The following is a 24,988-nucleotide window of genomic DNA, read 5'->3' as shown; positions in this document are numbered from 1 at the left end:
GACAGAGTGAGACTCCAACTCAAAAAAAAAAAAAAAAATAGAGAAAATAGAATAACAGTCACCAGAGGCTGGAGGGAGGATGAGTTGGGAGTTATTATTTAGTGGATACAGTTTCAGTTTGAGATGATGAAAAAATTCCATAGATGGATAGTGGTGATGGGTATATAATGAGGAAAATGTAATTCATGTACATGTAAAAATCATTAAAGTGGTAAATTTTATGTTATGTATATTTTTCCACAAAAAAAATTCATTACTGTATCTTGGACTTTGAATGGATCCTTTACTCATGTATTATTTTATAATAAATTTTTCAAATATTGGTATATTTCATACAATATCTGAAAACCATACTTATTAATATCACCACAGATCTTATCAAAAAGTCTTTAAATATTGAGAAGCTGTCAGGCTCATGGTGAAAGATAAAAGTTTTCTAAAATTCTAACTTCCACTTGACTGTTGGAATTTTATCACTGGCAGCAAATACTGTCAGATGTTTTTCAAGGCTGACTTCATTCATTTTTTGTAGAAATATCTGCCAAATATCCAACATTGAAACACCATAATTTGTCTTTCAGTTATTCATTCAAACAAAAAAAGGTGTTCCATGAAAAAAAGTAGCTAGTTCATCTCACAACTTGAACAATGGCACAGTGTTTTCTTAACCTTGGGGTGCAGCAGAAGTGCTTTATGTGTACTTCCCATTTCACATAAAGAGTCAAGATTCAATACAATTAGTGATTTTTACTGTTTTATCAAGGACATTCTTTTTTTTTTTTTTCTGAGTTGGAGTCTCATTCTGTCACCCAGGCTGGAGGACAGTGGCACGCTCACGGCCACCGCAGCCTCGACCTGCTAGACTCAGGTGATCCTGTTGCCTCAGCCTTCCAAGCAGCTGGAACTACAGTCATGTGCCACCATACCCAGCTACTTTATTTATTTATTTTTTTGAGTTGTGATCTCACTCTGTCACCCAGGCTGGACTGCAGTGGCATGCTCATGGCCACCCTAGCATCGACCTGCTGGGCTCCAGAGATCCTTCCACCTCAGCCTTCCAAGCAGCTGGAACTACAGGTGTGCACTACCATGCTCAGCTAATTTTTTTTTTATTGTAGAGACAAGGCCTTGACAATATTGATAATATTATAGAGGCTGGTCTTGAACCTGTGGCTAATTTTTGATTTACTGTAGAGATGAGGTCTTGCCAAGTTGCCCAAGATGGTCTCGAACCCATGAGCCCAGGCAATCCTTTCACCTCAGACTTCCAAAGTGCTGGGATTATAGGCGTGACCCACTGCGCCCAGCCAAAGACATTCTTAAGTTAAACTGAATTTTATTTTATTTTTACTATAAGTGCACAGTAGTAAAGAATATACTGGATACTAGTACAGTGTAGTGCTACTATCTAAATTCATGCTAAGGCACCAGAAGTTCTACCCATCAGTGTTTTTGTATCTTCAGTACAAATGTTAACATAGTAAAAAAGGCAAATAATGTCTTATTGTTATTTTTAAAAATCTTCTTTCTCATTTACTGTAGTTCATATAGGATACAAAGAAGTCAAATAAACAGCAATCATAAGGTTTCTGTCAAATGATTTCCTTTGATTTCATGGCAAAACCATCAAGACCTCAAAACTCTTGCTCTCTTAAACTGCAGTCCTCTTGGATGAGTGTGTATGGCAAAGGTGATATCAGATATTTTATTCTGATTTGTAAAAAACAGGCCTAGTAGAATGTCTGCCACACTAGGTGTTTAAGAAGAGAGCTGTTTAGGCACTTTACCATTAAGTGAATATTAACTCTCCAGCATAAACTTATTTTCTTCTAACACTATATTATGGGAATTTTCAAAGACACACTACAGAGAATAGTATTATAAGTCATCACGTATCCATTACCCAGCTTCAACAACCATTAACATGTTATTCTTATTTAAACCCTGACATTTTTTTCTTACATGTTTTAAAATAAATCCCAGATATTATATAATCTCATCCATAAATACTTCAATTTCCCTGACATGTAAGGACATTAAAAAACTCAAACACTGTAATACCTTATTATAACCTATAAAGCTAACAGCAACTCCTTGATATTATCTAATCCTAAACCATGTTCAGTTTTACCCAGTTGCCTCAATAATATCTATTTATGGTTGGCTTATTTGACTCAGATTCTAAACAAAGTCTGTATGTTGTAATTGGTTGATATTTAATCGACAATAATTTCCTTTTCCTTTAAAAAAAAATGTCATTAATTTTGGATCACTTATCCTAAAAAATTTCTCACATTCTAGACTAACAATATCCTTGACGTGTCATTTAATATGTTTCTATATCACCAGTATTTCCTGTAAACTGATAATCCAAAGGCCGGATTAGATTCAGGCTCAATTTCACTCGGCAAGAACACTTCATAGGTGGTGCTGTGTACTTCTTATTGTATCACAACAGCAGGAACATAATGTCTGGTTGTTCTACCTTTAGTGATGTTAAGACTGATCATTGGGCCGAGCCTAGAATCCCAGCACATTGGGAGACTGAGGTGAGAGGATTGCCTGAGCCCATGGGTTCAAGACCAGCCTGGGAAACTTGGAGAGACCTCATCTCTACAATAAATAAAAAATTAGCTGGGTGTGGTGCCACATGCCTGTAGTTCTAGCTACTTGGAAGTCTGAGGCAGAAGGATCACTGAGCCCCCTAGGTCAAGGTTGGTGGCTGTGAATATACACTGCACTCTAGCCTGGGTGACAGAATGAGACTTCAACTCAAAAAAGAAAAGAAAAAAAAGACAGATCATTGAGTTTAGGTGAGGACAGACTAATCTATCATAAATTCCCCATTAAGTTTTTCACCTAATAGTTTGAAGTATCATTGATCACCACCACTTTTGGGATTTTACACTGTCTCTATAAACTTCGAAAATGCGTTGTAGGGAGAAAGGAAACAGTTCAATGAATTTAAGAGCCCAAAGAGTTAACCTTAACATAAAGAAGGTAGACCATCTCCCCCTTCCTTTGGATTTCAATTTCAAATACATTTATTAAATATAGTAGTCCCTTGGTATCTGGAGAATTGGTTCCAGAACCCCTATGGATACCAAAATCCATGCATACTCAAGTACTTTATATAAAATGGGAAATAACCTACACATATCCTCATGTATACTTTAAATAAATAATCTCTAGATTACTTGTAATACATAATACAATGTAAATGCTATATAAATACTTGTTATACTCTATTTTCCCTTTTTTTTTTTTTTTTTTTTGAGTTGGAGTCTCACTCTGTCGCCCAGACGGGAGTGCAGTGGCTCCTCCCGGCCACCGCAGCCTTGACCTGCTGGGCTCCGGCGATCCTTCCACCTCAGCCTTCCAAGTAGCTGGAACGACAGGCATGCACTACCATGCCCGGCTAATTTTTGATTTATTGTAGAGATGAGGTCTCGCCAAGTTGCCCTGGCGGGTCTCGGACCCGCGGGCTCAGGCAATCCACTCACCTCAGCCTCCCAAAGCGCGGGATTACAGGCTGAGCCACCGAGCCCGGCTATTATACTCTATTTTCATTTGAATCTTTGTTGTTTTAGTGTGTTTCTTCCTCCTGAATTAAAAAAAAAATTATTTTCCAGAGATAGGGTATCTGTTACCCAGGCTGGAGTGTAGTGGCATAATTTGTAGCTCACTGTAACCTCAAATTCCTGAGTTGAATTGATTTTCCTGGTTCAGCTAGGACCACAGACATGTACCACCATGTCTGGCTAAATTTTATTTTTTGTAAAGATGGGGCCTCTCTCTGTTGCCCGGGCTGGAGAGCAGTGGCATGAACATAGCTCACTGTAATCTTGAACTCCTAACCTGAAGCCAGCCACTGGCTTCAGCCTCTTGGAGTAGCTGGGATTACAGGCACAAGCCACCACTCTCCCTGAATGTTTTTGATCAGCTGTTGGTTGAATCTGTGGTTGTGAAACTCTAGGATATGAAGGGCCCCTGTATACCTACTTTGGCATCTAGTCTGTTTCTCAGGGTAAATAAATCACACGAATAACTACTTAAAGTCAGTGCAGTAATAGAAATATGTATGAAGTGCCAAGAGAACCTAGAAGAAGGGGTAAATAGTTCTGTTTATAGAACTTACAGAAAGTGGCATTTGAACTGAACTAGAGAAGACAAGAATCTCCTATCTCATTCCACTCTATTCTCCCTCTTTATTTGGTTCAAGCCATAGGTCTTCTTCTAGTTATTGAAAACTACCAAAGTTCTTTCCTGCTTCAGGGTTTCTAAACTCTACTTGGACCTATCTTTGTCAAACTCTTCCCCTATCTCCTTACTCATCTGTTAGGTCAGTTAGTGTATCACTTCTTCAGTAAGGATTTCTCAGACTCCCTAGTTCTCCCTTATTTTTCTCAAAGCATCCTTGTTAATTTCTTTATATCAGTTATCACAATTTATAATTATATATCCATGTGTGGGACTATTTGTTCTAAGTCTGTCTCCTTTGGTAGAGTGTAAGCTCCATGAGAGCAGGTTATACTGTCCACCATGGTATATTCAGTGCTTTGTACAGTGCTGGAGACATAGTAAGCACTAAGTAAATATTTACTTTATGAAAGGATTTAGCAGTAGCAGGCTGACTCTCCTGACCACTTAGCTGGCCTAGTTTCTGCCAACACTTTGCCATCCTAGAATGACTCAGGGGGAGTCTAGCCCAGCCTAGCGCCCAGTATTCAGAACCTCCCCAATGACCTGGTTCAGGGAAACAGACATATGTGAATGGAATTAGGGACCCTCAGAGGCTCCCTATAGGGATGATGTTATTACCTTGGGGGTTTTAAGCACAAACTTCTGTTTGTTTTCATCAGGGCCCAGCTGTGCCTTCAGTTTCAGGAGTTTTGCCACCTCCTCCTCGATCTGTGGAGGGAAATAAAGGGCTGGGCTATCCATCTGTCACTCTCCTCCCTCCTCTGCCATTCATTCAATATTCCTCCCTCATCAGGATCTGGGGTAAATCCCTCTGCTCAGGCCCAGCTTTGCCTCTCTCGAGATCCGCTCCGGATACCTTTTCACCTAACCCACTCTCCTCCCTACCAGCCCGGTCCCTTCCTTCATATCCCTGTCCTATGTCCAGACCACCCCACCCGGCTTGACGTCCTCCCCGGATTTGCCTTGGCCACTCCCTTGCCGCCTAGGTCACACCTGCTCGGCGCTGGCCTTCTGCTGCTTGAGGCCCCGAACACGCTCTCCCTGAAGTTTCACCAGCTCCTCCAGTCCAGCACGTTCTGCCATACCGGCTGCCAACTGGAGCTGAGACTGCCTAGAACTGCAGCGGCAGCCTCTGCTTCAGCCAGATGACTTCCGGCTATCGAGTCGCTGGCCCGCACGCCTAGAGAGCCTCCGCCGAGCCACAAAAACTACTTCCGGCGCCTATGGGAGTCGCCAAGGCGGACTGCTAAGGAGTCCCGGGAGGCTCGGAAGTGAGCCTGCGGGACTTTGAGGTGCACAAACGCCCGGGTATTTTGCTTGTGCTCGGGTTTCGACTCTGCAGCACCCTGCACCCTTTCTGGGATCCGGCCCGCCTAGGCCCCAACCTCTGGCTCCTGGTCCGAAAAGCCGGCGCGATGTCCCAGCTCGGACTCCTTCCTAGGAGGGCCTGGGCTTCGCTGCTCAGCCAACTACTGCGACCGCCCTGCGCTTCGTGCACTGGGACAGTCCGTTGTCGAAGCCAGGTGAGCGAGACAGGACTAGCTCCTAGCTTCGGTCTGTCCCGGCAGGGCCTCTAGGTCTGAAAGCATGGACTTGAGGCCTGTACTCCAGTATTGGAGTCGGCTTTTGAGTGCCCACTGTGTACCGGCACTGAACTGTTTCGATGCTTTATCATTTAATCCTTAAAACAAATCTTGAGAGGCTTGGGTTATTTCCATTTTACAGTTGCAGAAACAAAGGCAGCAAGGTTAACTGAATGACTGATCTACAGATAGTAAGGGAGTATTTTAATACGGGTCCACACTCCTTTATCTGAAACTTTTGGAATCAAACACAGGGATAATTTATAAACCAAAATATGAATATTCCCTCTAAAGGTGATGACTAAAGATCATAAGTAGATTTGAGTTCATGTTAGAATTTGCCTCAAAATATTTTCAAATTTTACAGATTTTTGAAATTACAGATGAGGGATTGAGGACTCGAACTTTGACTTCTTGGGGGAGAGAATCACCATAGTATGGAACTACCACACCCGCTATTTCTGGAAGGGCATACAGCCTGCTGGTAATAAAGTGACTGATTCTGTTTTGCGTTACACTGAAAAGACTCTACTGTCCTCATAGCAGATGCTTTGGGCTATCATGAGTAACAGGGCTTAGATCTTTTTTTTTTGGAGTCCAGAGTCTCCCAGCCACCACAGCCTCGACCTGCTGGGCTCCGGCAATCCTTCGGCCTCAGCCTTCCGAGTAGCCGGAATTACAGGCATGTGCTACCACGCCCAGCTGATTTTTTGATTTATTGTAGAGATGAGGTCTAGCTGCCAGGCGGGTCTCGAACCCGCGGGCTCAGGCAATCCACTCACCTCAGTCTCCCAAAGGTGCGGGATTACAGGCTGAGCCACCGAGTCCAGCTAGATCTTTTATTAATATGCAGCCACAGTATCTTACCAGTCTAGACTTTTTGTTCAGTCAGGAAATCCTTTTTTTTTTTTTAATTCCACAGGCTTGCTCTGTGCACTTGGGCAGATTCTCTTGTCTTCGCATTACATTTTCCCTAATTCCAACCTCAATAGCCAGTGCTACCTTATTAAAATTCTTATTTTTGCTGTTTGAGTTGGAACTGAGAACTGGAGAAAATCATAACAGTCCCTACCCCTAAATGGTCATTGGTGGTAGTGGTGTTCTATGCCCTCATTTTTCTCAGGTGTTTACATTTTGGGGGACATTTAAAGATTCTAAGTTTAGTGAAGCATTTTGTGTGGTGAAGACCAGACCTGATATATTTTACATGTATAATTGTAGATACAATGTGGACTCTTGGGGGCAGGGCTGAGATTAGAATAGATGAAATGATGCTCTAGCTTCCTGTTGCTCAGGATCAAGAGTCTTTGCAGGTTGGTGGTCCACAGGATGAGAGATGTCACAGGTGTGACCAGTGTCAAGAGGAGTCATATCTCACATTCCTTCTTCTGCCAGGTTGCAGAGCCAGTGTTGACATCTCAACTGAAACCACATCAAGAGAAACCAAATTTTATTATCAAGACCCCAAAGGTAATACCCTTTGCCTACCCTATCCCGTTAGAATACCTTGGAGGACTGACCTCTACCTTGCTTGTCTCTCTGACCCCTTTTGATGTCCTTTAAGCTAAATTGAAAAACAAAAAGAACCCAAGTATTCTTCAGATGCTGAGGGGGCTCAGAGTCATCTGAACTCAAGAATTTCAGCTCCAGACCTCTTTAGATTATAGGTGTAGCTTAACTCCTTATCTGAAATCGACTTATTTTTTGTTTTTATTTTCATTATGACTGTTTTTGGTTTCCAGGGTACCAGGGATCTTAGTCCCCAGCAGGTGCTTGTAAGGGAGAAAATTCTTGATTTAGTTGTCAGTTGTTTTAAACGTCATGGAGCAAAAGGGTTGGATACCCCAGCATTTGAGCTAAAGGTAAGGGGGAGAAGAAAGAGTGCCTGGAACCCCATTTCCTCACTTACCTTCAGTATCCCAAAGGGCTTCACATCTATGTTCTGAGTCATCCTTTGAACTGTGGCTCTTTCTTTTGACTCCTGCAGGAAATACTCACTGAGAAGTATGGAGAGGACTCTGGGCTTATATATGATCTGAAGGATCAGGGTGGAGAGCTGTTGTCCCTTCGCTATGACCTTACTGTATCCTTCTGAGTGCTGGAGCCTGACCTTTCTCTTTATAAATCCAGAGGGCTTTCACTGACAAAAGGGAGGAGAGTAACTCTGGGACCCTCTAGTTCCACTGGTAGCAGCCTTTACTTTCAGTTTCTCCCAGAAGGCAGTGCTGCTTTTATTTCTTTTATTTATTAATTTTTTTGAGTCAGAGTCTCACTCTGTCACCTGGGCTGGAGTGCAGTGGCACGCTCACGGCCACCACAGCCTTGACCTGCTGGGCTCAGATGATCCTTCTGCCTCAGTCTTCCAAGTAGCTGGAACTATAGGTGTGTGCCACCATGCCCAGCTAATTTTTTGATTTATTGTAGAGATGAGCTCTTGCCAAGTTACCCAGGCTGGTCTCGAATCTGTGGGCTCATGCAGTCCTCTCCCCTCAGCCTCCCAAAGTGCACCCGGCCCTATTTCACTTTAATGTGTATCAGAATCCCTTGGACTGGGTGTTGTGGCTCACACTTACAATCCCAGTGTTTTGGGAGGTCAAGGTGGGAGGATTGCTTGAGCCCAGGAGCTTGAGACCAGCCTGGGCAACATAGTGAGACACTGTCTCTAGAAAAAAAGAATAAAATTTAAAAATATCTTAGCTAGGCATAGTGGCATGTGCCTGTAATCCCAGATACTTGGGAGGCTGAGGTAGGAGGATTGCTTGAGCCCAGGAGTACGAGGCTATAGTGAGCTATGACCATACTGCACTTCAGCCTGGGCAAGGCAACAGAGGGAGAACCCACTCAAAAAAAAAAAAAAAATCCTTTGGGCGAATCTTGCAGAAACAAAAATTCCTCACCTCAGTCCCAGAGATTCTGAATTCTATAGCTGGAGTGGGGCTCAACAATCTGTATTTTAAGCAGGCATCCGGGGTAATTAAGATTCATGTGATCCTTGGCCTATAATTTCAGAAACAATGGCTTAGAAGTTGTTAGGCAAGTCTAAGTTCTGAAGCTTAACTATTTTGGGGTGGGAGGAAATGACCCAGACCTGAAGTTAGTTCCTGGGTCACTTCTATCACTGCTTCCCTTATTTTCTGCTAAACTCTTACTTTTGCTAGGTGAGTTTTCTTCATTTGACACTATTCAATATATGTTGAATGCCAAGCACTGCTAGGCCTTGGATCATCAAGTGTCTGTATATTGGGCCGAAGCTTTGAATGCAGTGTCCCTCTTCCTTAACTTACTTATGTGAGGTCCCTTTTGCTCGTTATCTGGCCATGCATAAAGTGAAAAAGATGAAACGTTATCAAGTTGGAAAGGTATGGCGGCGAGAGAGCCCAGCCATAGTCCAAGGCCGCTACAGGGAATTCTGCCAGTGTGTAAGTGACTGATGGGAGCTGCATGGTTTGATAGTTCTGGGGGCCACAACCTTGGAATTGGCTGATTAGTGTTTTTTGTTTTTTTTTTCCTTATTCTTTGTTGTAGGATTTTGACATTGCTGGTCAGTTTGACCCTATGATCCCTGATGCGGAATGTTTAAAGATCATATGTGAAATCCTAAATGGGTTGCAGCTGGGGGACTTTCACATTAAGGTGAGGCCAGGGCTGAGAACTAAGGGAGAAATCTGAATTTGCCTGATACTGTTTATGGAAGTCCCAAACATAGGTGATCCCATAGGTGTAGCTCTAGAACTTTTTTAGTTCAACTGTTGTATTTCCTATATATATATACTCTTCTGGTATATATACATTTTCTTTCTATCCCTTTTATGAGTCAGAAGAGTAGATACTGCCGTTGTTTTGAGAGAAAGGGCATCGACAGGGAACTTGGATACTTATATCGAGTTCACAGGTCAGTGACCGGCGGATTATGGATGGAATGTTTGCCGTCTGTGGTGTTCCTGAAAGCAAGTTTCGTGCCATCGGCTCCTCAATCGACAAACTAGACAAGGTAACAAAGAAGACATGCTTCAACAGACCCTATCTAGATTCTTACCCTGCCCTTAAATCCACATTGTTAAAGAAAAATAATGAGACAGTGGCTGAAAGTGGACTGTTTATGTGAGGAAGGAAAGGAGGCATTCTAAAGCAAGATCTCAGTTGTGCTGCACTGTGGGGATTGTGGCTGGATTTTTTAAGCTGCCTCTGACTTTGCTGAGTATACAATTAGCTAGCTACTCATGATATACATACTGAATGAAAGTAGATTGTCCTTTTCCAGTTTGAGAAAGAAAGATCTTGGGACTGGGCTAATGTTCGGGTGTTTATGCAGATGTCTTGGAAAGAGGTGAGACATGAGATGGTGGCAAAGAAAGGCCTGGCTCCTGAGGTGGCTGATCGAATTGGGGAGTATGTCCAATGTCATGGTAAGAACCAGGGTTTTCAGAGCTGTGATAGAACAAGGCTGAAGATGACATGTTCACCTTCTACCTCTGAAACAGTTCCTTTCTTTTTTTTTTTTTTTTTTGAGTTGTAGTCTCACTCTTGTCACCCAGGCTGAAGTACAGTGGCACACTCACGGCCACCGCAGCCTCAACCTACTGGGCTCTGGTGATCCTTCTGCCCCAGCCTTTCAAGTAGCTGGAACTACAAACGCACACCACCATGCCTGGCTAGTTTTTGTGATTTATTGTAGAGACGAGGTCTTACCAAGTTGCCCAGGCTGTCTAGAACCCCTGGACTCAAGCAGTCCTCTCGCCTTAGCCTCCCAAAGTGCTGGGATTCAAGGCTGAGCTACCATGCCCGGCCGGAACAGCTCCTTTCTATAGATATGCTAAGCTCCAAAGCCTGATCTGATTTTAATTTCCCTTTTACTTATTGTAACCACTTTGTGTCTTCAGATGGTAAAGGTAGAGGCAGCGGAGGAGGGTCTGGTCACATGAGACCAGGATCATCATCATCTTCTTTTTATCTTAAAAAAAAATGACGCAGACTAGCTAGAGCACACTAGGGATAAATTTGGATGAAACACATCTGAGTGAACAGCACAGACCTTATTTCTCTCTAGGTGGGGTGTCCTTGGTAGAGCAAATGTTTCAGGATCCCAGACTAACTCAGAGTAAACAAGCCCTGGAGGGCCTGGGAGACCTGAAGCTGCTATTTGAATACCTGACTTCATTTGGAATTGCTGAGAAGGTAAGCTGAGTTGGGGATGGACCTCCTGCTGAGTCCTGGGGCTCTCAGGGTCCTGAGTCTAATGTGGGACTGACTCTACCCTTGTTCCCACAGGTCTCCTTTGACTTAAGCCTGGCTCGGGGCCTGGACTATTATACAGGAGTGATCTATGAAGCAGTGCTGCTACAGACCCCGGCTCAGGCTAGGGATGAGCCCTTGAACGTGGGCAGTGTGGCTGCTGGTGGGCGCTATGACGGGCTGGTAGGCATGTTTGACCCCAAAGGCCACAAGGTGCCATGTGTGGGGCTCAGTATTGGGGTAGAGCGAATCTTCTACATTGTGGAGCAGAGGATGAAGGTAGGTCCTAGGTAGGAGTAAGGTGGGGCTAGAGGCCTTAAACCTTCCTATTTCTGGAGTTGTTATTGAACTGTTTTTATGATGATTCTTTTTGTCTTTTTTTTAATTGTTGGTGCAAAGAAGGTTTTTATTCATTTCATTTTCTTCTCTCTTATCAGACTTCTGGTGAGAAGGTACGAACCACAGAGACCCAAGTTTTTGTGGCCACACCACAGAAGAACTTTCTCCTAGAACGGATGAAACTAATTACTGAGCTTTGGGATGCTGGGATCAAGGTATAGTGGAGCTGATATTTGAGTCATCTGGGTATATGTGGAATTTAGAAACCATGTCCATTTTTACCTTATACCTAAGGTAGAACTCAAGATCTTTTAGTCAAACTACTAGAGTGGCTTCTTAGGGTAGGAGGGCCAGCCACTTATTTCTGGCTTTCTTGGAAATCCACGTTCTTGGGGGTTTGTTATTTTCACTTCTAAGTTGCTTACTCTGTCTTGACCCTTTTTAGGCAGAGATGCTATGCAAGAACAATCCTAAACTATTAACGCAACTGCACTATTGTGAGAACATGGGCATTCCACTGGTGGTCATTATTGGTGAGCAAGAACTGAAGGAAGGGATCATCAAGCTCCGTTCAGTGGCCAGCAGAGAAGAGGTGAGTGGGGGCAAGCAGAAAAATAAGGGACCAAGTGCTTCTACCTTTTCCGGGTTCTTTAAGAAATATCTATCTTTTGGCTGAGGAGATATCTTCAGGGTTAATAGTGATAGAAATGAATGAAAACCTACTCCAAATAACCATTGCAACTCATGAGTATTGGCTGGGTGGCCAGAAGAAATAAAAGTGACATCTGAGTATCTTGAGACTAGTCAACAACATAGACCTAGATCAGGTGTTTTAATGCCTTTATTGAGAATATATATTCTCCAGATCAGCTTGAAGCCTGCTACTCCCTAGTGGTTGTATAAATAGTGGGAGCAGATGTAGACTAGAATGAATCTGGAAAAATGGTGACTAAGGAGCTAGTCTCACTTTCTAGTTTGTCACATGAGGATTCTCTTTATGTTTCAGGTGGCCATTAAACGGGAAAATCTTGTGGTTGAAATTCAGAAGCGACTGTCTGAGTCATGATCCTTGTCTGCCATCTGCTGGTCTTTGTAGAAAGGCTTCCTCTTGAGCTAAGTTTCAGATGGACTAACTTCACGACAGCTGGCCAGGATGGTGACAAGTACTTTCTGCCTCCTCCATTCTTCCTGGGTACAAAACTAGAGAAGGCCCTGAGGACTCCTTGGCTAGTGTGAGCAGCTATACTGCATGGGTGCAGTTGGCTGGTATGTGAAAGAGACATGCTGTACCTGCAGATGCAAATTTGAATTGCCACTGAATGCCATCAAGAGATATTGAGATGGTTGCTGTGAGCTGAGGATTCTGAAGCATTGAGATCAGAAACCAAATACTTAGCCTTCCACTGTGGCTTCGGTTCTGGGGAATTTGTCCACAACCAGCCCTTGGCCTGACCAGGGAGTTTTTGGAAGATGGCAAGGTGGGGCAGTGGCTTTCATCTTTGAAGACAGAGATGATATTCCAAGGGCATGGCATCTCCCTAGCCCATCCAGTGCTAACAATAGCAGGGTGGAATTGTCTCTTTAATAATCTTGAACATTGAACTTAATAGGTGACTTGACAAGGTGGAGATCTGATCTTTTAAGATTTTGGAGACCATTTCCTGTGCCAGAATCACTGCTCTGACTATTCCATGCCCTGCCATGGAGGCTGTTCTAGATGTGGTTGGATAATATGTTAAATAAAATACTAAGTTTAGTAGTTTGGGTAATTTGTTATCGAGGGATTGCTTTGCATAGTCTGTAGAAAACTGCTTAAGTGTACATTGGAGAATTCTGTGAACTAGGAGTAACCTTCCTGAGGTGATGCTTCTCTTCCACCAGTGCCTCCTTCCTCTTCCCCCCGCCAACTTGGAGATACAGTTATATTGCTAAAAATTAACATATAGTGAGCCATCTACCAGAGTGACTCACTTGAGTCTAGACTCTCTAGAGTCTTGAGTCTAGACTCTCTAGAGTCTTGACTCTAGAGTGTTGCTGATGACTGGCCTCGCTAAATCCAATCATATTGATTAGATTATGCCTGCCAGCTTGAAGGACTATAATGTTCCCCAGTTGATGGAAAAATTAGTTAACCAAAGGGTAATAACACTGCTTCAAGAAAAATAGCCCAAGTGCAAAACATGCTTTTCGTATAGGCATTAGGAAAGGTGTTGCTGTTGTAAGCACTTCAGTGTAGCCTTATTCCTAGTACCTGTGGATGAATGGGTCATCCAGAACCCCTAACAGCAGCGCTTCAGCTTTAAAGAAAGTTTAGAAACCTGGCAATGCATTCAACGTTTATTAGACTAGATCAGATACCACTGTTTCCGAACTTTAGTTTCCTCGTTTGTAAAACAGTTGAACTAAATCTACTGGCCCTTCAATGTTTGTTTTGAAAGCCAAAGCAAAAAAAAAAAAAAAGGAAAATGTACAGGCGCCCTTACTTCCGTGTTGCTTCATGCTCCTCTTGCGCCTGCGCTATCTCCTTGGAGCAGAGGCGGGGCCAATAAGCTTGTTGCAGAAGTCCTCCAGTCTTAGCTCGTTTAGAACCTGAGACTCTAAGCTTATTGGAGGGCCATCTTGCCTTACGGCTCCAGGCCGCTTTTTACGGCTTTTTCCGGCTTGCCATTCACATCGCTGTGAAGATGGCGTCGGGCAGCGGGGTAGGTGTTGTGTGTGAGGAGGAGGTTTGGGGGCTGGGGGGTGGCTTTTCAGCGCTGAATAAAGACAAACTCCTACACCCAGCGGGCTTCCCGACACCTCCTCGAGATCCCAGGGTCTGGGTTTGGGAACTTCCCCCTAAGGCCCTGGCGCAGGGTCAGGGGAATCGCGGAGGTCTGTCGGGTCGGGTTCCTGAGACTACTTCAGCCTCCTGCTGCGGTCCAGAGAGGCTTCGCTTTCAAAAGGTCCTGGGACTGCTTTGGCCGCGAATCCCTCAGTTGCTCTAGGGGTCCCGACAAGATTCGGATCTTGAGCGCTTTTTTCCCCCACAGACAAAAAACTTGGACTTTCGCCGAAAGTGGGACAAAGATGAATACGAGAAGCTCGCCGAGAAGAGGCTCACGGAAGAGAGAGAAAAGAAGGATGGTGGGTGCCTGCTCCACCAAGGGCTAAGGCTATCATAGAGGCGATTCAGTGACCGGAGAGCGGGTGGGGAGTTGAAATGCGCTGCCCTCCTACCCGGTGTAATCTCTGCCAGAGTGTTGCCTCTCTGATTCTCGGGTTTTACATGCACAAAATTAGAGTTAGGAGGTGAACTGAAGTGGTTTTGAGATGTTCTTCAGCTCTGTTGTGCTCTGCTTCCTTGCCCTCCTTTTGCTCGACTCATTTAATGAGCTCCTGGTGGAATCCTTAGTATTGACAGAGAAATGGAGTATTTAGCTGCTGTGTATTACCGCTGTCAACAACACTTCTCTTTCTACTTAAATTCCTTAAGGGGGAGAACATCCCTTACCCAATCAAGACCCTCCCATATAGTCTGAGAAAAGCAGGGGTACTCTCCAGAAACTGTGATTGTTTCAACTGGTGCATAGTAGTGCTGTTTTTCTGTGCCTTGTATAACGTCAGGGAATTGGTGCTCCTCTCCTAGACAGGGATTGCATTTCACAAAAAGAAATGTCTTATTTTGCCATCTGTTTCAAACTTGTGCATTTTTTTTCCTTTACTTCCATGCCACTTGCACGCACTAACCCTTTTAGTTTTTAAGTAATGTGTAATAGATAGTGCTTGTTATGTAATAGGTATTTCCTAAATGTTGGGCCCCCTTTTAAAATTTGCTCCCAGCTCTCAAAAGGTTCCTCTCTGTGTTATACTTAGGGTATCTGCCTGATTGCATTACTGGATATCCTTGGCTCCTTTTTTGAAAAGGTTGCTTCCAGTAAAAAATCAGAACTTCTCTCTTTAATTCAGTTAATCAAGGGGTAGAAAACTTAATTGGTTTTAGACTTGCTGACTTCAAAGTGGAGAAGAACTGTTGAGAGTTGAAGATTGCTTATCATTTTTTCCTGTGTTGAGATTCTACCTTATCTGCTGCCAGCTGCGGCTTTAAGTGCCTGTTGTGCCCCTTTTTTCAAGAATCAAAAAAGAAATGAGAGTAGACATGAATTTTGGGTCTCAGGCATTTTTTTTTTTTTTACCTTTTCTGGTTAGGAACTGTAATATTACAGGAACTTCTTTTCCCATTATGTTTCAGGAAAACCGGTGCAGCCAGTCAAGCGAGAGCTTCTGCGGCATAGGGACTACAAGGTGGACCTGGAATCTAAGCTTGGAAAGACAATTGTCATTACCAAGACCACCCCACAGTCTGAGATGGGAGGGTGAGTGACTTTTCATTATTCTCTGCAGCTGAGAGTGCATCTAATAAACTACCAGTGTTGGTTTTAGGAAGTGTTGAGGAGGGTTCCTGACCCTAGAAGTTACATCCTTCTTGCTTGTAATTCCATCTTTAGATTTGTTTTTCTTTGTCCCCCACTGTCTCAAGTTAATGTGATAGTGTCTCTAAGAATAGTCACTCTGAGGGTTTCTTCATATTAGCACTGCAACTACCATTTAACATTTTAAAAGGGATTATTCTGAAGGAAAAGACTACTGAGGAGGTTTCTAGGGGAGAAATCAGATGCAACTAGAATAGAGCCTAGGAGTTGTTAATGGTGAAGAAAGAGAGGTTGGGTTTCTGGACTAGCTGCAAAGGCTGTAGTTGTTATAGATTGCTAGACTGTGCACCTTCTTCCCAGACTAAGACTATAACCTGTAGGAAGAAAGGTCTCATGAGAGTTCATCACCCTTTTGCCCACCACTGTTTCTGTGTCCAGTTCGGTTTTCTGGCAGGAGGGCAACACAGATGGCAATGAGTGACACTTCTCTGAGATGCTTAGTAAACCTACTGTTGTTATTCCTCTCAGTATTAGTTATCTGTTGCTGTGTAAATGAACAAATTAACCCAAACCTTAGCAGCATAGACAGCGCATAGCTCATGGTTTCTTTGGTTAGGGAATCTGGGAGTGGCTTACCTAGGGTGATCCTAGCTCAGAGTCTCTCATGAAGCTGCATTCAAGGAGTTGGCTAGGTAAGTGTGCATTCATCTGAGTATTAAGTGGGGCTGGAGGATCTGGTTCCAACTTCTCTCACATATCTATGGTTTGGAATCCTAAGTTCTTTGTCTTTGGGCCTTCCCATAAGGCTGCTCACAACAAACCAGCTGACTTCTCCAGAACAAGTGATTCATACAAAGACAAAAGGTGTGGTATTTTTAAAATTAATCTTGGAAGTGACATGCCATCACATTTGACATATTCTCTTGGTCACAGAGACCAACCTGGCTACAAAATTGGAGGAGAGTACACAGGATAGGAATACCAGGAGGGTGGGGCTTTCTTGGAGGATGGCTGTTGCACTCTCCTGAGAGCTAAAGCTTTATGGAAATGAAGGCTTAAAACTTCTTGAAAGAAGTTTACCTAAAAATTGGAGTTTTTTGGTTGAGAATGACAAGATTGGGCTGGGTGTGGTGACTGACATCTATAATCGCAGTACTTTGGGATGCTGAGTTGGGAGGGTCACTTGAGCCCAGGAGTTCGAGACCAGCCTGAGCAACATAGTGACACCTTGTCTCTACAAAAAATTGGCTGGGCATGGTGGTGCATGCTTGTGGTGCCAACTACTTGGGAGGCTGAGACAGAAGGATCGCTTGAGCCCAGGAGTTGGCGGCTGCAGTGAACTGTGATTGTGCCACTGCACTTCAGCCTGAGTGATGGAGCGAGACCACAACTCAAAAAGGAAGGAAGAAAATAAAATGATAAGAGCTTTAAAGCCAAATTTGACTTAGGTGCTCTTCTTGCCTGTTAGATATTACTGCAATGTCTGTGACTGTGTGGTGAAGGACTCCATCAACTTCCTGGATCACATAAATGGAAAGAAACGTAAGGCTTGGAGGTAGTTTGGACTTGGGCTGGGATTGGGTTTTGGAGGTGGAGTGGAGGGGAAGGATGGTTTCTACTGGGCTCTTTATTTGATGCCTTGGGAACTCTCCAGTTGCTTCAGCATGGCCATTCTTTACTTTGTTATGTACTATTTCTTGAGTCCATGAGGTAAGGTACTGTTATAGGCTGTCAACAGGGTCAAACCTTGTGCTTCTCCTGAGTCTAGCTGGCCCTAGTGGTACTCATCTGCTTAGTAAGGGCATGTGGACACTACTTGAAATATGTTATCTGGGGTTACTGCTTCTGGGAACAGGGGGTGCCAAGGGAGTTTATTTTAGCCATAATTATTTTCGCTCTGTGTTTTATGTGATGAGATGTCAGGAAGATGAGAAGATGTTATCTGAGATATCAGGAAAAGACTTCTTGAGGGCTGAGGATGTTGTAATGACCTTACCTTCACTATTAACACCACCTAGATCAGCGAAACCTGGGCATGTCTATGCGTGTGGAACGTTCCACCCTGGATCAGGTGAAGAAACGTTTTGAGGTCAATAAGAAGAAGATGGAAGAGAAGCAGAAGGATTATGATTTTGAGGAAAGGATGAAGGAGCTCAGAGAAGAGGTAAGCCTCTCCTATTCCTTCTCCCTGCAGATTTGAATTATGAATTATGGGAGACTCTCTTCCTCATCCTATTCCCACCAGAGTTGAATCTCCTGAGTTCTGCATATTCAGGGAAACATTTATTGCCTCTGTTTGGGATTCTCATGATCTGGAGGAAATGACTCTAAAACTACCCTTTTCTCCTATACTCTCTGAACCTACTGATTTTTTGTGTTTTTTTTGGTGATAACAGATTTTTCTTGACTTATGGGGCTATATACCGATAATGATAAGCCCATCATAAGTCGAAAAATGTTATAATAAAGTGTTGACTATCTCAGATAATTCACTGAATACTGTACTGAAAGTGGAAATCAGAATGGTTGAATGGGTATTCAAAATACAGTTTCTACTGAATGCATATCACTTTTGCACTATTGTAAAATTGAAAAATCACAAGCCATGTAAGACAGGGACTGTCTCGCTTGTGGTCTTTCATCTAATTTTTTTTTTAAAGACTTCACTTTTTTTTAGAGTAGTTTTAGGTTTACAGCAAAACTGAGAGGAAGGTAGAAAGATTTTCCATTACACCTCCTTCCCTTGCCACATGCGTAGCCTCCTCCATACTTTTATTTTAAACGATAGGAGGAATTAATTAAATATGCTTAGTCCCCAAGAGGCCCATGGAACTCACCTGACGGGGTTCTGAATTCTGTTTCTTCCACTTACTGGTTGTGAATCTTGGGGCAGGTTATATAACCTCTCTGTGCCTCAGTTTCTCCATATTAGAAATGTTAGTATAATATATGCAAAGTACTGAGAACAGTTCCTGGCATGTGCTGCATGCCCCAAAATGTTAGTTGCTGTTATATGGTTTTGCTCCTATAACTCTGTTAAGAACTAGAAATGAACGGGGGTGTAGGATTGAGAAGTTCTCTTGACAGGCTTAAACTTCTCTTTCTTATCCCTTATAATCTTTACTGTGGCTTTTAGTCTGCCCTTGAGATTTTACTTGTCTTTAGTTACTTTCTCCTAGAGATAGAAAGGAATCTTGACGCTCATGTGTTTTTTTTTCAGTAACATTTGGCTGAGGATGCTAAACTGATTCTGAGTGATTTTACCCTCCAGGAGGAAAAGGCCAAAGCGTACAAGAAAGAGAAACAGAAGGAGAAGAAAAGGAGGGCCGAGGAGGACTTGACATTTGAGGAGGATGATGAGATGGCAGCTGTGATGGGCTTCTCTGGCTTTGGTTCCACCAAGAAGAGTTATTGAGGCATTGAGGCTTTCTATGCTTGGCCTAATTTTGGCCTATGCTGGACCTAACTATGTGTGTGTGTTAGGGGGGTGGGAGACAGGTCATTCTTTTTGGGCACTGGGAAAGTCCCTACGAGTGTCAATGGGGAGGATGTTTATGGTTTCCCTCTACTTTGGGAGAGGGCACAGGAGACAGAGGTAATGAAAGCTGTGGCATATTCTTTCAGCCTCAGTATATCACTGGAGTCACAGGACCTCTACTCACCTAAGTTCCCAATAAAGGAAAACCTCCCCTTCTGAGACTGCTTTCCTGAAATCCCCCTGCATCTTTCCCTCTTCATCTGTCCATTCTCTTGTCTGAGCATCCTACCTTTATCCTGTGTTCTGCCTTGGTTTTGATTTTGACTCTTGTTCAGCCTGCAACAGAAGCATTCTCTGGGTTCCCAGTTTCCAGTTCAACGGCATATCCTCGACCAGCTTCCTCCTCTCATCCTGCCCTATGGTTCTCTTGCCACCTGTGCATGCATGTGTACTTCTGCCTGGGTCAGTGGTATGTGTGAATACGTGTGCATGAATCTGTCACACAGAAGGGGCCGGAGCTAGAATCTCCGAGCATTGCTGCCCTGGGGCCTGATGTTCTTGGCTTCCTCAGAGCATGTAACAGAAAATTAAATGGGATGAGTGTTTGGTGTGGTTTGTGTCTGGTGTGGTTTGTGTCTGGTGAGTTTTTAACATTCAGATGTAGATTGTTTCAACTTCTCCTGTTTGTTTCATTTTACTGAGGTTGTCTCTGTTTTTGTCTTCCTGTGAGCAGACTCTTGGAAGAAACTGATGCAAAAAAGAAGATGAAAAAACAAAACCCAAACCTCACTATGGGATTCCTTGGGTCTTAGAGACTGTTTGACATGTATAATAAATGACATTGACTGGGCCTGTTGCATATTTGGTGGAAACATTCCATATTCTTTCCTGTGTTTTTTGTTTTGTTTTGTTTTTACTTTTCACACTGAGGATTTCGATATAGAGCATTTTCTTCTCCTTTTATTTGGCCCCTGTGGCTTTTTAAAATTTTATTTTTGCCCAGGTTCCTTCGGCATGAGTTGTGTTTTCCTCTGATACAAAATCTGTCCAGAGGAGTCTGGACAAAACTATTTCTATAATATCAGCCTCCTTTAATCTTTTTATGGAACAGCAGAGCTCAGAGTTGAACTTCGTGGTTTTGTTTTTTTTTTTACTGTCTGCAGTTGTGCTAGGCACAGGGTCACTTAATCTTGGCACTTGACATTTTGGTTTGGATAATTCTTTGTTGTGGGGGCAGGGCTATATGTTGTAGGATGTCTAGCTGCATCTCTGGTTTCTACCTACTAGATGCTAGTAGCATCCCCTTCCACAGTGTGACAACTAAAAATGTCTATGTGCCCTATGAGGAGACAAAAATCTCCCCTTGACTCCCATTGAGAACCACTTGATAAGAGACTAGATGGCACAGACTGGTTAAAAGCAGTCCCACAAAATCTCTGTATCCCTGAGATAAGGTACTGTGCCAGGTCTAGGGGATGCAGAGGAAAAAAACCAGACACAAAAGTGTTATTGTTACAGGAATCTCAGCAGATGAATTCTATACTTTTGCTGGCTCTGTACCCTGAAAAAAGGGATCTATTTGGGTTAAGGCTGCCGCCATGTGGCTTGTTTTCTTTCTCTGCCCCATCTAGTTCCTCACCTTTGTATAGCATCTGAATCTCTGTGGGTCCTGCAAAGCACCATTTGGGCTTTTGTACAAATTTCCTTATTGTCAGGCATGCCTTTTACCTAATAAATTTCTGATGCTGTGTCTTATCATTGGGAACACTATGTGAACGTGTCCACCTATTGGCTCAAGGCCTGGCTCAAAGTTATAAATACAGTATTTGTGGCCAGTTGGAGGCAGATTAGTGGGTGCTTTCCCTGGCAGGGTTATATGCACTCAAGGTCCTTGGGTGAGTGTCTATCCTAGTTGACTGGGTCTTTTTGTTACTCCTTTCTAAGGCAGGCAGGAGAAAGTTCAGTGAGGTGAGTTACTTCCATGGCTCAGTATTTTTTTTTTTTTTTCCTGTTTGAGGTGGAGTTTCACTCTATAGCCCAGGCTGGAGTGCAGTGGCATGCTCATGACCACTGCAGCCTCGACGTACTGTGCTCAGGCAATCCTTCCACCTCAACTGTCCAAGTAGCTGGAACTACAGGCATGTGTCACCATGCCAGGCTAGTTTTTTGATTATTTTAGAGATGAGGTCTCCCTGTGTTTCTCTGACTGGGCTCGAACCCCTGAGCTCAGGCAATCTTCTTGCCTCCACCTCCCAAAGTTCTAAGATTATAGGCGTGAGCTGCTGGGCCCTGCAGTATTCATTCTTAGGAAACTATTTTTTGGGTTGGAGTCTGTTGCCCAGGCTGGAGCGCAGTGGAACGCTAACAACCACCATAGACAGCCTCAACTTGCTGGGCTCAAGCAATCCTGCCTCAGCCTTCCAAGTAGCTGGAACTACAGGTGTGTTCCACCATGCCTGGCTAATTTTGTAAAACTTATTGTAGAAATGTCAAGTTCCCCAGACTGCCCTTGGATCCCTGGGCTCAGGAAATTCTCCCAAACTGCTGGGATTATAGACCTTAGCCACCACGCCCAGCTAGGAAACCATTTAATTCATTTTAACTTCAAGTGATTGGTCTTGCTCTTTGGTACAGTGGGGATTTTAAGTCAGGTCACCTCTACTAAAAAGCATTCGGAACTCCAGGTTTTCTCGACTCTAAACTAGTGGAACTGGTAAGTAGTTTGAGTCTCAAAGGGACCTGTCTAGGTCATGAGTGTTTGGAGCTGCTGAAGGTAGTGTCTTGGGAAAGGAGAGGAAGGAGATTGGATAGAAAGTCAAGATCTCAGAGCAATCCCAGACAACGCAGACATCTCCATGAGAAAAACTTTATTGATCTCTGAGGTCTTTCTAAAACTCATGAAAATTTTGCCTTGTTGAGGGATATCCCTGTGACTAGTCTACATGTGTTCATTTTTCTAAATGAGTGCTTAGGAGGTGAGCGTGTTAAAGGCGCTGGTGGTATGTTCTGAGGCCAGGCATCAAGGTTCCAGACATCATGGAATTTACATTCTGGTGGAATTGCCCTTTAAAAGCAGCGGTCCCCAACCTTTTTTGGCATTAGAGACCGGTTTTGTGGAAGACAAATTTTCCACGGACGAAGGAGGGGGCGGTGGGATATCAGGAATTAGCTTCTCATAAGGATCATGCAACCTAGATCCCTTGCATGTGCAGTTTGCAATAGGGTTCGTGCGCTTATGGCAATCTAATGCCGCTACTGATCTGACAGAAGGCGCTCTGCTAGTCGCTGCTTGCCTCCTGCTGTGTGGCTAGGTTCCTAACAGGCCAGACCTGTGTACTTAAAGGAATAAAAGATGATGCTTATGGCTTGAGATTATCCTGTGGCTTCAGGCACCTCAGGGCCTCTTGCATTTCTCCCAAAATCCTCCAAAAATTTAAATGTGTAGATTACTTAATCCAGCAAATTATTCATAACCACATATCCTACTATGTGTATATGTATACATGCCTACTGTGGCTTTGATAATGAAACTTCAAACTAGTACATTTTATACTTGAATATAATGCAGCCATTACAATACATGTGAGTTAGAAATACAAGTATTGACAGGAAAGACATAGTATGCCTCTAAGACATTCTGTTATGGGAAGAGAATAACCAACAACCAGATGCCCAGCAAGCAACAAAACAAAACAAAACCTTATGTCGTATGTACAGTTACATTTATAGAGGAAAAGGGCCAGAAGGATACACACTGAAATATAAAAAATGGTTAGCTGGAGAAAAAAGGAATTTGGGAAAGAAAGAATAGCTGTGTACAGTGTATATAAAAGGAATAGGTGTTCCTAGTTTTTTGGTTTTTTTTGCCGAGGTCTCACTGTCGCCCAGGCTGGAGTCAGTGGCATAATCATGGTTCATTGCAGCCTTGACCTCCTAGGCTCATGCGATCCTCTGCCTTTCCTTTCTGAGTAGCTGGGACTGCGGGCACCATCATGCCCAACTAATTTTTTTTAGAGAGGAGATCACGAGCAATCCTCCCGTCTTGGCCTCCCAAAGTGCTGGGATTACAGACTTGAACCACCGTGCCAGGCCTTCCTGTGGTGTTTGAAATAATTTAAAATAGTAACAGGTAGTAATACTAGAATTATATAAAACCTGGGGAAGGGGCTGTGTGGGGTTTATCTGTTTTAGCAGTGAAGTTCTAAGATAACGTTTGAAATAACAACTTGCACCTTGTGAAGATTCCACTCCCCTGACCCAGGCACTAGCAGTGAAACTTGATTTCATCACAAAGTGACTGCGTGTTTGTGGGTGGAGCGCAGAGGCTGGAGGAGCATCCAGAGACCTGTGAATCAGCTGACCGCAGAGTAAGAGAGAATCTGCCGGGGACACAACTGCGCAAGGGCTCACCAGGGGTAGGGGGCGGGTGAGCCCTCACTGCTGTGTGTCCCCCCAGGTACGCTCTCTCCAATTATCTGAAGATGGAGGCGGATTGTACGTGTCGGACGCGGAGTCCTGCTGGAACACGCCTGTGATGATTCACTCTTTGTGACGCACATGACTCTCAGCAGTCAAGAACACATAATCCGGAAGCGTTTGCCGGGCCGGCTTTAGCTCAGCGGTTCCTTCGACAGAACCGAATTCTGACAAACCGCCCTCCGGAAGGAGGGGGGTTCGAGACCCGCGGGCGCTTTCCGGTCCTTTTGCCACCTGGTCTCAACCTGTTTCCCGCCGAAGTTAAGCTCCCTTTCCAAGGTAAAAGGAACCAGGGCTCCTTGGAGAGATGGCTGATTTAGCACTAGGCAGGAAATATAGAGATAAACCCGGATCATTTTGTAGTACTAGAAAGTAAAGAAAGGTTAAAAAGCAAGAAAACAACGAATTGAAGCTCAACTTTTAAAATTACTTTCGGTGTTTAGTAATGTTTTGTTTTTGCTCTGGTAGTTGCTTGTATACTTGCATCTTTTCTAATGTCCTTTTTTTGCATGAGATGCAGAGGATTTTTTTTCTTTCAAATCTAATTAATTTTCTAAGATATACTGCAGAGTTTATCATTCCATATAAATTTTCCTAGGTTCATGGAAGACTCCTTCAATATATAGATCCAAGTTTTATTTTCAGAAAATTTTATTGTACTGCAGCTTTGAATATTACATCTGTTCCATTATTTTATTCTTCAGGGACTGCAATGTATGTCAGATCTTCGCCTCGATACCACTTTCTCTCTAATCCTTCTTACTGCTGTCTTGATTTATTTTTATTTTCTTGACTGTTTTAATTCTTTTCCTCAATACCACTTCTATATTTTACTAAAATATCTTCCCCTTTGGACATCTTATAATTGAGTCCTCGCTCCCGATTTTGACAAACTCTTCTTAATCTTTGTTCCTTGTCCATGTCTGTTATCTTTCTGATTCATGGCATTTTTTTCATGTTACTAAATGATTGTTTAAGATTATTTAATTTAGGTTGAGGTGCTGTGTTTCAGTATTCCTGTTTCATGGTTAGTTTAACAAAAAATTATTTTAAAGAGACGAGGTCTTGCTATGTTACCTAGGCTGGTCTTGGACTGAAGCAGTCCTCCTGCCTCGGCCTTCCAATGTGCTGGGGTTACAGGCGTGAGCCACCGTACTCGGCCAGTTTTTTAAAGATATTGATTTTAAACCGGGCTCGGTGGCTCTGCCTGTAACCCCGCGCTTTGGGAGGCCGAGGTGAGTGGATTGCCTGAGCCCGCGGGTTCA

At 43.4% G+C, this 24,988-nt stretch overlaps 3 protein-coding genes across 12 annotated transcripts in view; 2 read left to right on the top strand and 1 right to left on the bottom strand.

Annotated features, from left to right (window-relative positions):
* Positions 1 to 5,697, bottom strand: part of HARS (histidyl-tRNA synthetase) — a 15,066-nt gene extending 9,369 nt beyond the window's left edge. For 6 of the 7 annotated variants that reach the window (XM_008074526.1, XM_021707275.1, XM_008074527.1 and 3 more), the window contains exons 1-2: positions 5,197 to 5,697; positions 4,822 to 4,911 (exon numbers count right to left, since the gene is read on the bottom strand). In XM_008074526.1, the coding sequence (XP_008072717.1) occupies positions 4,822 to 4,911; positions 5,197 to 5,286 (180 nt within the window). In that variant the 5' untranslated portion in view covers positions 5,287 to 5,697. The remainder of the gene's footprint in view (positions 1 to 4,821; positions 4,912 to 5,196) is intronic. The other variant, XM_021707276.1, reaches the window with a different exon arrangement.
* On the top strand, positions 5,430 to 13,121 carry HARS2 (histidyl-tRNA synthetase 2, mitochondrial). Of its 4 annotated transcripts, XM_021707272.1 has the most exons (14): positions 5,594 to 5,726; positions 7,082 to 7,099; positions 7,182 to 7,256; positions 7,529 to 7,648; positions 7,774 to 7,869; positions 9,080 to 9,205; positions 9,312 to 9,419; positions 9,679 to 9,777; positions 10,099 to 10,192; positions 10,834 to 10,961; positions 11,055 to 11,297; positions 11,456 to 11,572; positions 11,803 to 11,949; positions 12,364 to 13,121. In XM_021707272.1, exons 1-14 carry the CDS (start codon positions 5,619 to 5,621, stop codon positions 12,421 to 12,423), a joined length of 1,539 nt encoding a protein of 512 aa, XP_021562947.1. In that variant the 5' UTR covers positions 5,594 to 5,618; the 3' UTR covers positions 12,424 to 13,121. The 4 variants fall into 4 exon arrangements, with proteins under 4 accessions (XP_008072719.1, XP_021562947.1, XP_021562949.1 ...); XM_008074528.2 differs by lacking the exon at positions 7,082 to 7,099 and having other exon boundaries at positions 5,430 to 5,726; XM_021707273.1 differs by lacking the exons at positions 7,082 to 7,099; positions 7,182 to 7,256 and having other exon boundaries at positions 5,595 to 5,726.
* An 825-nt stretch (positions 13,122 to 13,946) lies between these two features.
* On the top strand, positions 13,947 to 21,005 carry ZMAT2 (zinc finger matrin-type 2). Its single transcript, XM_008074525.2, has 6 exons — positions 13,947 to 14,059; positions 14,390 to 14,483; positions 15,589 to 15,712; positions 17,238 to 17,311; positions 17,788 to 17,933; positions 19,041 to 21,005. Exons 1-6 carry the CDS (start codon positions 14,042 to 14,044, stop codon positions 19,182 to 19,184), a joined length of 600 nt encoding a protein of 199 aa, XP_008072716.1. The 5' UTR covers positions 13,947 to 14,041; the 3' UTR covers positions 19,185 to 21,005.
* The last annotated feature ends 3,983 nt before the right edge of the window (positions 21,006 to 24,988 follow it).

The sequence above is a fragment of the Carlito syrichta genome, unplaced genomic scaffold (genome assembly GCF_000164805.1).
Source record: "Carlito syrichta isolate Samal-C Ts95f unplaced genomic scaffold, Tarsius_syrichta-2.0.1 Scaffold316481, whole genome shotgun sequence".
Taxonomy (NCBI): domain Eukaryota; kingdom Metazoa; phylum Chordata; class Mammalia; order Primates; family Tarsiidae; genus Carlito; species Carlito syrichta.
The sequence above is the reverse complement of the archived record's forward strand: the minus strand, read 5'-3'. Positions and strand labels throughout refer to the sequence as shown.